Source organism: Solanum tuberosum, unplaced genomic scaffold, assembly GCF_000226075.1.
Source record: "Solanum tuberosum cultivar DM 1-3 516 R44 unplaced genomic scaffold, SolTub_3.0 scf00263, whole genome shotgun sequence".
Taxonomy (NCBI): Eukaryota; Viridiplantae; Streptophyta; class Magnoliopsida; order Solanales; family Solanaceae; genus Solanum; species Solanum tuberosum.
The window spans coordinates 384347-396097 of record NW_006239196.1 but is presented as its reverse complement, the minus strand read 5'-3'; the positions used below and the strand labels follow the sequence as shown (position 1 = coordinate 396097).

The window sequence follows — 11751 nt, the reverse complement described above, 5'->3', positions numbered from 1 at the left end:
CTCATCTATGTATTTATGTAAATATTCTATTTTGAGACTAGAGTTGCCTTTTTGGCTTGATTTCATCAGTTAAGTTATTTATGTCTTTGCATGGCATTGAGTTATTCTGTTGAGTTAAGTTTCCGCTGAGTTAAGAAAGCCAGGCCAAGGGTTCGCTTGGGGGCCAGCAATGGTCTCCGAGTGCCAGTCCCGCCCAGGGTGTAGGCTCGGGGAGTGACATTAGCGGCCTTGGAAAGATCGTCCCAAGAGCTTTCCAACCATATCTGGAACTACACTTAACTCATCCTTAGCTAGGAGTTATGACCGATTGAAGTTGACCAAAAACTCAATTTTAACTTACTCGCAATTTTCCAGATTTCCTTACACTTTCCAAAAATAACTATTTCCAGATTTTAAACTTCCTTCTAGCTCTTTCTAGTTGTGAGATGTTACATTACAACTATATCAAACTTCTACGAGATATCTCCTTTCCGATAAAAAGAAAATGAAAGGTATATATATCAATCTACCCACATAATCTTATAAAGTAAAATAACTAACTAAAGTACAATTACAATATTTAAATGAGAAAAGTGAAACATTATGTGCTAAGTTAATGAAATATGTGTAAAATCAGTGATACATAGAAATCTTTTACCGCAAAATTAATGTTGTGCTGCACATCTTAAGCTCTAGCAAGTAAATTAAATAATAAGTGCCATGAGTATATTCTTCAACTGAAAAAACTAATGCTCCTCTGCACTAAGAAATTTCTTTGACGAATCCAACAACATCCATAGCTGAAATTCTTGGACAAATCCAACAACGTTCATAGCATATTTTAATAGCCTTTAACTTTGACATTGATTGAGGAAAAACTGCTTAGAGAAATGATATACTCTTCTTTAGAGCCCATAAAAATGGAGAGGGGGACTTAAGGGAAATGAAAATTATTCTTGGCTTTATATAATACTTTCACTTAAATGATTAATTAGCTTCTTTTCACGTATTTATCATTGAAAATAACATATATTAACTATGGGATTCAATGTACTGAAATCTACAACTTTTAAGATTCTAGCAATGTAAAGGTAATGCTACTATATTTTGGTTAATGTGCAACTTAAATCTCTACCTAACTGCTCTCATTAACGAAGTTTGATTGGATTCTTAGTAAAATAGTAACATTTTACACCTAAAACGTTACTGTGAGTAACGTTTAACGTTTTAAATTTGAAGGATTTGATTCTGCATTTGCAGGGTTGACGTGATTGGATTCTCAATAAACGTTATTGTGAGTAACGTTTTACACCTAAAACGTTACTCACAGTAACGTTTTAGGTGTAAAATGTTACTATTTTACTAAGAATCCAATCATGGGTCTTCGACTCCTGCAAATTTAGCTATAAAATGTTACTCATATTATGTTAAGTTCTTACTATAGCTTTAAAATTATTTTTCTAATTTATTAATATTATTTAAAAAAATCTCTTAATAATATGATAAACTTGACTTATTTAATTCATACCTGATGAAGTTTTGTGAATATTATTTTAACAATGGGCAACACAAGTAAAAGTTTTGTTGAATATTGTTGGAATATGCAAAACATTCCTTACAACAACATTTATATTATAATCACATGTGGTCAGTTTAAAAAATGGAGGAATATGACTTTAATAGAGTGTTGTAACTGACAGTTACGTTTTTTAGGTAAAACGTTATTATGAGTAACGTTTTATAGCTAAATTTGCAGGAGTCGAAGATTCGTGATTGGATTCTTAGTAAAATAGTAACATTTTACACCTAAAACGTTACTGTAAGTAACGTTTTGCACCTAAAACGTTACTATGAGTAACGTTTTAAATTTGCAGGATTTGTTTCTGCATTTGCAGGGCTGACGTGATTGGATTCTCAATAAACGTTATTGTGAGTAACGTTTTACACCTAAACGTTACTCACAGTAACGTTTATTCATTTAACGTCGTCAGCTCCGTCAGTTTTTGTCCGTTGAATTTTTAAAATAAAAATAACCTAAAACGTTACCATGAAGTACGTTTATACTACTTTTGTAAAAAAATTAAAAAGCGTATTAGTTTGGTGAATTGGTTTTTAAAATAGCTTATTTTGGTCAATGCTTCGGAAAAACTAACGTTTGTCTCTCCATTTTCTTTAACGTTTAGATTATTTAATTTGCATAACTGTTCAAATATTCTCAATTCATTAATAGTAAAAAAAAAGTTTACTTACTGCTCAATATTTTTTTTAAATAAAATAATCAAAGAATATGAATATAACATTTTTTATTTAGTATAAGAATAAAATTAGTAATTCAACTTTGAGGTTAGGAGCTTCCCACCTATAGTATAATATGATATGATATGATATGATATATATATATATATATATATATATATGCACACACTCTTATAGTATCATGGACTAATGAGTAATTTCTGAACAAAAAAATCTTAATGTTCCAATACAATATATATATATATATATCAGCTAAGCGAAATTATCAGCTTTAATGATAACAATACAATATATGATATTGATTTAGTATCAGTTAAGCGAAAATTATCAGCCTTAATGAATGGGGGTATGTGCTGTAATTATTTATGAGAAAAAATGGGTATTTCAGGAATTACTTTGGGTTTGGGTATGAACTTGTTTTTATTTTTTGAATTATATGACTCATTTATGTAGTTTTCCCTATTTATTTTGAATTGTTAACTATTTTATATTTTATGTAACTTCTAAATATTTAAATTTTATTTCAAAATAATTAAAAAATATATGTGAATTCAGTATCAAACATTAATTAGTTTGACTCGTATTAGGAATCAACCAAAATAAATTAATAAAAGGAGTTTTATACGAATAAGGTTTTAGTATATGTACAAAGAGATTCATATAAGTAAAATCAATTCTCAATTTTCATCAGCAACGATGGAAAATTCAATTCCTGATCTGCCAATCGAACTGGTTATTGAAATCCTTTCGAGGCTTCCCGTAAAAATCCCTCTTGAAATTCAGGTGTGCTTCAAAATCTTGGTTTGCTTTGATCTCTAGCCGTGAATTTGTCAAAACTCATCTCAGCTTAAATGCTAATAACAATGAATACACCCGCCATAAGGTTATGATGTTGGAACGTATTGTGTGCAGCTTTCGAGATTGTAGTGTTAGCAATTTATTTAATAACTCATGTATCAAGGCAAACGACTTGGATTATCACAGGCAAGTTCCATATTGTGCTTATATGGTAGTAGGTTCTGTCAATGGATTGATTTGTCGTGTTAGTCGGGTAAAGGAATTGATTCTATGGAATCCATCCATCAGAAAGTACAAGAAGTTGCCTAGTCCTAAAACTAAAACTACTTGGGGGTATCGCATGTATAGTTTTGGATATGATGAGTTCCATGATGATTATAAGGTAGTCGTTCTATGGAATGATAACTTTTCACTTGGAATGATAACTTTTCACTTCAAATTGAGGTACAAAAATATAGTCTAAAAGGTGATTCTTGGAGAAGGATTGATAATTGTCCAAGTATGGTGGGACTATCGCAGTCAGGTAGATTTGTGAATGGGAAACTTCATTGGATTACTATTATTGATTGGCTTATGAAGGAGTATGGGGTTAAAGAATCTTGGATGAAGATGTTTACTCTGAAGATTCCACAGGATCCATCGGTGTGTGGATATCTTGGGAAAATACGTTTACACATGGCAAGTGGAAGTGAAATTTTGGTTGTGTTAGGATCAACTTTCATGATATACAATCTAAAGGGTGAAATCTACAAGCTCAGATCTTCAAAGGCTACTAACTCTAATAATTGGGACGAGGCGGAAATCTACATTGAAAGCCTAGTTTGTCCTTTTTCTACTGTAGGGACTGAGGATGCAACAAAAATGGGACTGAAAAGCTTAGGTTGCGAAACAATGAAGTAACAAATAACTTGTAAGAGTACTTTCTTGTCAAGTGTTGTTGAATTATGCTTATTTTATAAACTATGTTGCCTTGTTAGTCTTTTTCCCTTATGTTCTATTTTCATGTAACAATAATTTTGTCTTCAACTTCATGCTAAATGGCGCTAGAAATCGTTTCTCTTATTGACCAGTGTTTTGATCAGATGTTATGCCTATAGACAGTGTAAAATAACAAAGAAGCGCCAAGGACTTGAAAATCTTAGCTTAGGTCCTTCTTAGAGTTGTTTATGATCTACAATTTATTAAACTAATCATCCTTGTAGGGGAGTATGTAATGCGCACCAGAAAGATGCATAATCCCTATTTCTAGAGATCAAGCATATTTAAAAAGTTGTTCTGAAGCTAGCACATTGCAGGAATTAGAAGATGTCGAGAACTTGAGCAAAGAAGCATCATTTTATACTAAGTTGTCTATCTCTGGTATTGTGAAGGCAATTTACGTTGAAAGCCTAGTTTCTCCCGTTTTACAAAACGAACCAAGGATACAACAGGAATGAAGGTTGCAGAAGCTCAAATGGACACTATTGTTCAAGTAATGACCTGAAAGAGTTCCACTCTATATATTTTTTGCTCGAGGGTTGTTCAATTTTGTTTCTTTTGTTTTAATGTGGAATAAAGACATTGCATATTTAATGGACACATTTACACCACATCTGTTTGGAGATCTTGTTTGTCCTTTTACTTCCTACTTTAGGATCTCATCTTGTTTGGGACTGAGGCATAGTAACAGTTGTTATGATATATCGTTTCGAGTTTTTCCTTTGCTGCTAATATCTAACTTTCTGTTTCTGTTCTGAACTTGTTTCGGTGTTTTTCTACTCCTAATCAGTAGTCTGTTGAGTGTTGTCCCTCTCTATATCTACAGAGTTATTGCTTGTCATTTGACATATTTTGTGAAACTTATGTACTTAGTGGTGGACAAAAACCGAACCAATCGATAAATCGAACCGAAAAAAGTGTTATTGGTTTATTATTATTGATTAACGGATTTTTAATGGTTTTATGAAAAAAATTTATCTGGTTATCGGTTTGGTTTTGGTTTTTTAATATTGGGTTATTGGATAAACCGTAACTCATTAAGATCGTAGTAATTTACTGTTTTTCCCGTACATAAATATTAAATATAATCTCAATACCTTACTAGTTAATGCCTTTGCCGTTTAGCCTTCAATTCACACTTCACAATGACTTTGAGTTCACAACTTTACATTATACAAAACGTCAAAACCTAAAGTAAGAATTCTATTCCTCTTAATTTCTCTTTGTATTACACTAGTATAATTATTTTCATGTTAGTTATTCTTGTTTCTATTTTATGAGCATTTGTAAGTTACGTTATTGTCTTGTTTGGTCAACTTGTTGGAGATGTCATATATTAGTTTTATAAGCATTTTCTTATTGGTTATAAACTGCACCAATAATACATAAAACTGAACAATACCAACCGATGCACACCCCTACTAGTAAGTAAAAAAAATGCCCCATGCTATAAAAACATTGAAATATGGATATTTTCAACACAGAAATAAAATTTGGACAAATATCGTGCAATTGAAAAAGCACAAAAGCATAATGGTAATACAACCAACACCATCTTTCCCTTTTTATTTTAGTTATTTAATCTAGATATAAATTTTTTAAAAAGGTGTAATTTATTAGAGAGAAAAATATAGAAGTGAGGTAGCTAAGAGTTCTAAGAGTTCAATTTTGTAAGGACCCGAGCTCATCACTAAAATCCTCTCAACGCTTTTGGTAAAAACCCTATTACGACTCCAATCTGTTTTAAAGGGTGTGTTTGGTATGAAGGAAAATATTTTTCTAGATAATGTTTAATTCCTTGGAAAATAAGTGAATTTCTAACTTATTTTCTTATGTTGGGTTAGTGAGTACAAAATATTTTTTGAAAAATATTTTTTAATGTTTCGTTGGTGAATGAAAAACATTTTCTAGAAAATATCTTGTATTTTTGGCTTGAGACTAGAAAGTACTCTTTAGGAAGTTAATTTCTGACTCGAAAAATCAACCCCGACCCTGACATCCAAACTAGGACACGACCCCGACGACCGTTTCAAAATACGACCCTGAGATTTGACCCAAGACCTGACCCACACTTTCGATCCTGAAAGTTCTTTTTTTTTTAAAAAAAAAAAAGATTTTAAAATTTTGAAATATTTTTCAAATTATTTTATTTTTTAAGAAAAGAAATTTAAAATTTCAAATATTTTTCAAAAACAATTTTTTTTATGAGGGCGTGGTTGGCGTAGGGGTAGCGTAAAAAATGAAATTATTAAAATTTAAAATATTTTTCAAAAACAAATTTCTTTTTAAAAAAATTGTTTCAGAATAGGGGTAGCGTAAAAATGAAATTATTAAAATTTAAAATATTTTCAAAAATAAATTTCTTTAAAAAAAAATTGTTATAGAAAAAAAGGAAAGAGAAGGAAAAAAAAATGGAGAGAGGAAAAGCGAATCGGCTTACTCAATATTTCAGGAAAAGATTAGAAAAAGACGAGAAAGATAAGGAAGTAAAAATATTGAGGGGACATATTTAAGAAGGAGATAAAAAAAAGATTTTTAGGGACAAAAAAAAATCATTTTTTTTAATCCCTTTATTATATTTTTGTATTTTTTGTTTTTACTTTTATTTTAAAAAAATATTGTTCTAAAGATTTTATTGATATGTTGGTGAAAAGTCAAACTACTGCTATAGGAGTAATGTGGGTGCTTAAATTGTATAGTTATGGTTTTCTCCCTATATATAGTGGCGTAGCGACATGTACTTGAGGGGTGTCGACCGACAATTCTTCGTTGTAAAATACAATGTGTAGCTAGAATAAAAATATTTTTTAATGTATATATATTACACATTTACACTCATTGGCTTCTATACGATTTTACTTCTTTATATTTTGCCACCTCTTAGTAGAATATATATATATATATATATTATCCGTCAAAAGATTAATTAACTAAGAAAGATTTTTTTTTATTTGATATATTATCCGCAATTAATGGTCCTTGTCCCTACATAAATATCATGCTTTTCTCTACAATTCTTTGTGCTTTTGTGCTTTTTCAAAGTGCATAATATTTGTCCAAATTTTATTTGTGCTGAAAATATCTACTCTATGTGTCCCTAATTACTTGTCCAATTTTCCTTTTTTACTTGTCTATTTTGACAAAATAAAGAAAGGATAATTTTTTTTTACCTATTATACCCTCAATTAATTAATTTTGAAAAAGGTAGAACTAAGATTTTCAATTCACCCACTTCGTAATTAATATGAGTAAAATGGTAAATTCACTATGTCAATCATTGTTTTCTTAATATGTGTGTCAATTCAAAAGTGGGCATGTAATTAGGAACATAATGAGTATTTTTCAATGTTTTTTTTGTAATATAAATGGGGGCAATTTTTTTTGAAAAATTACTGAAATACACATCTTATGTTTCCCTTATTTCCAATATCCCCTTCTATTTCTAAAATCCCTTATTTCTTTAATGTATTCAAGCTACATATTAATGTATCCGAGCCAGTATTTAATGTATCCGAGGTACATATTATGTATCCGATTTATTTTATAATGTATCCGAGTTACATATTATGTATCCAAGCTAGTTTTTAATGTATCGGTTTATGTTATAATGTATCCGAGATACTCTTTAATGTATCCGAGCTACATATTATGTATCCGGTTTGTGTTACTTTTTAAGGGATTAATGTAATTACAAACTAAAGAGGGATAGATTGTAATTTCATATTAAAACTATGTGATTCCTAAAATTTAGCCTTTTTTTTTGGGAAAATTGTATAAAATAACAAACTATTAATTCAAATTAAATGATATAGCCACAGTTTCATTTAATTGTAAGTTGTAGCAAACAGTTGTCATTCGCCTCTCTCCCCAGTGAATCTCGCTCGCCACTCTCCCTCGCTTCTCTCACTTTATACAAACACAAATGTATAAAATGTGTTTGTGTTTGTATAAAGCGAGAGAAAACCGTATATACAAATATAAATACATATATTTTTGTCCTATACATTTATAATTATACAGATCTTCTCCTACCAGTTCTCTTTTGCATTCTCTCTTTCTCGCTTTATACAAACACAAATTATACAAATTACAATGTATAATTGTGTTGTATAAAGCGAGAGAGAGGCTGCATACATATTTTATGCAGATATACAAACAGAACCATTGATACATATACATAGTAGTTACATATATACAATTGAATTGAGAGGCTGCTATCGATTTATACAAACGAGAGGTTGCCAACGATTTATACAAATGAAAAGCTGCTAACGATTTATACAAATTTGATGCTCCATAGCAAACATAAAGTTTGTTATGGAGCGCAATTATACAAACTATAGATATAACATACAAATATGATTTTTATGTTTGCTAAACCTAGAATTTATTTTCTTACCAGCTCTAAAAACGGCTATTCGTGAAATGTCTCCATCCTTCATAAGGTAAGGGTAAAGCCTGTGTACGCTCCACCACACCAAACATCACTTGTGGAATTACATTGAGCATCTTGTTGTTGAAGAATCATAAAATTTTGAAAACATGAACATTAAAAGGGAAAAGATGAGCAAAAATAATTGCTAGCATTTGCTTTACTTGTTCATTCTGTATTAGCAGAGGCTAGTGACTGAAATATCGCAGTATGCACCGTGTCATCAGATCCTAACATTTGTGCGATGACATTTTTAATGAGTCCGAACAACATAGGTTTCAACTTGTTGGTTAGGTTTCACTTCACAAAAGTATAGTACATTAAACATAGCAATTCACAGAGCACCTCACTGATATGTCAAATGACAAGCAATAACTCTGTAGATATAGAGAAGGACAACTCTCAACAGACTACTTATTAGCAGTAGAAAAACACCAAAACTAGTCCAGAACAGAAACAGAAAGCTAGGCAGCAAAGGTAAAACTCGAAACTATATATCATAACAACTATTACTATGCCTCAGTCCCAAACAAGATGAGATCCACCTATATGAAATCACACTAACCATGTTCCTCCTTATTTAAATGATGGGGGTGTCCAGGATTTACACCGTTGAACTCATCTCATGCCAAAATTTAAAAACATTGTTCTCGTAAAAGTTGTTTTTTCCTAGAAATAAGTAGGAAGTAAAAGGACAAACAAGATCTCCAAGCAGATGTGGTGTAAATGTGTCCATTAAATATGCAATGTCTTTATTCCATATTTAACAAAAGAAAAAAAAATGAACAGCCCTCAAGTAAAAAATATATAAAGTGGAACTCTTTCAGGTCATTACTTAAACAATTGTGTCCGTTTGAGCCTCTGCAACCTTCATTCCTGTTGTATCCTCGGTTCGTTTTGTAAAACGGGAGAAACAGGGGTTATGCATCTTTCTGGTGCGCATTACATGCTCCCCTACAAGGATGATTAGTTTAATAAATTTGCAGAAACCATAAAAAAAAAATGGAAACATGAACAATTAAAAGGGAGAAATAGCATTTACTTCATCTGTAATTAGCAGATCAACCTCAGCTTGATTACACACACAACAGGCATTCAAGGGAAGGAAACCTTCCGTTACAACAATCCTACGAGCTAAATTAGCTTCCTAAAATACTCTCTCCTTGCAATGCCGTCTTTCTTATGTTATTGTTACTAATAAAGTGAAAGAAGAGAAGATACTTCCGAAGAAAAGACAATTAATCAATTAGCAGCAAGGGAAGACCAAAACTATCCCACAAGAAACCGAACACTTAGCTATTTGCAGCAAGGGAAAAGCAAAAACTAGATATTTGAAAATAGAGCATAAGGAAAAATAGAGCATAAGGGAAAAAGACTAACAAGGCAACAAAGTTTATAAAATAAGCATAATTCAACAACACTTGACAAGAAACTACTCTTACAAGTTATTTCGTTGTTTCACAACCAGAGCTTTTCAGTCCCCTTTTTGTTGCATCCTCAGTCCCTACTGTAGAGAAAGGCCAAACTAGGCTTTCAATGTAGATTCTCGCCTCGTCCCAATTATTAGAGTTAATAATCTTTGAAGATCTGAGCGGGTCACCCTTTGTATTGTATATCATGAAACTTGATCCAAATACAACCAAAATTTCACTTCCACTTGCCATGTGTAAACATATTTGCCCAAGGTTTCTATACACCAATTGATCCTGTGGAATCTTGATAGTAAACATCTTCATCCAAGATTCTTTAACCCCATACTCCTTCATAAGCCAAACATCTAACATATATATTTCGTCACAATCACAAAAGACCAAACGATCACTTCCCAAGCTCAAAACCTCACCTCTTCCTCCATTCCAATAACAGGGTAGTTCCATCTCTCCCCATTTCCCGTAAGCCAAATCGAAAGAAATGATGTTTCGTTTAAGATCAATAATACTAACCCAATGAAGTTTCCCATTTACAAACATACCTGACTGCTGTAGCGGTGTGATACTTGGACAATTATCAACAGTTCTCCAAGAATCGCTTTTTAGACTATATTCTTTTACCTCAATTTGAAGTGAAAAGTCATCTCTGCGAATGATAAAAATAACGACTACCTTATAATCATCATGGAACTCATCATACCCAAAACCATATACGGAATACACCAAATTAGTTTTAGTTTTACTATTAGACAACTTTTTGTACTTTCTAATTGATGGATTCCATAGAAAGAATTCCTTCAGCTGACTAACAAGACAAATCAATCCATTCACAGAACCTACCATATAAAAACAACATGGAACTTGCCTGGGATAATCCAAGTTGTTTGCCCTGATCGATGAGTTATTAAATAAACAGCTAACACTACAATCTCGAAAAGTGTAGGCAGTACGTTCAAACATCATAACCTTATGGCGGGTGTATTCGTTGTTATTAGCATTTAAGCTGAGATGAGTTTTCACAAATTCAGGGCTAGAAATCAAAGCAAGCCAAGATTTTGAAACGCACATGAATTTCAAGAGGGATTTTACCGGAAGCCTCGAAAGGATTTCAGTAACAAGCTCTTCTGGCAGAACAGGAATTGAATTTTCCATGGTTGTTGATGAAAATTGAGAATTGATTTTACTTATATGAATCTCTCTGTACATATACTAAAACCCTATTCGTATACAACTCCTTTTATCAATTTATTTCCGTTAATTCCTAATAAGAGTTAAACTAATTAATGTTTCCCATATAATTTTTAATTATTTAAAAATAAAATTTACATAATTAGAAATTATATAAAACAGTTAATAATTCAAAATAAATGTGTCTAAATAAAGGTGTAGCGCACAATATTTCGTAATTCTTAGACTTCTCTTTATCCCCAAATAGGAAAAAATTACTTGGATGGGTGCATTTTAATAAATAATTACTAATTTTAGCGATATTTTTTATTTATTATCATTTATAGCAATACTATGTTAAATCTGTAATATGTATTAAAAAGTAAATTAAGTATGCAATATATATGTATTATAACTGTTTTTAAAAATATATTATGCTTGTTTGATAAGAGGTTGACACATTGTATTATAAGTGTATTAAAATGTGTGATAAATGCATTATCCATCAATAAAACTTGTATTATATGTGAATAATAAATTGTTCTTAGTAATATGTATTAAAACTGTATTATAAATGTATTAAAAGTGATCAAATGAAAAAAAAAAATATTACTATAAATGGTAAATATTTTTTATTTATAGTATATTTATGTAAGTTTCCCAAAATAAATAATACACCAATCTTTAAAACTTTGTATTATCATATGCTTT

General features: G+C 30.9%; 1 protein-coding gene across 1 annotated transcript; it reads right to left on the bottom strand.

Annotated features, from left to right (window-relative positions):
* Positions 1-9149: 9149 nt before the first annotated feature.
* Positions 9150-11058, bottom strand: LOC102600072 (F-box/kelch-repeat protein At3g23880-like). The gene is made up of 2 exons (XM_006358363.2): positions 9886-11058; positions 9150-9397 (listed from the first exon to the last, which is right to left on the bottom strand). Exon 1 carries the CDS (start codon positions 11023-11025, stop codon positions 9889-9891), a length of 1137 nt encoding a protein of 378 aa, XP_006358425.1. The 5' UTR covers positions 11026-11058; the 3' UTR covers positions 9150-9397; positions 9886-9888.
* Between the last annotated feature and the right edge of the window lie 693 nt (positions 11059-11751).

Coding starts and splice junctions, on each gene's coding strand:
- LOC102600072 (XM_006358363.2), bottom strand. CDS start 11,025: ATGGAAAATTCAATTCCTGTTCTGCCAGAAGAGCTTGTTACTGAAATC.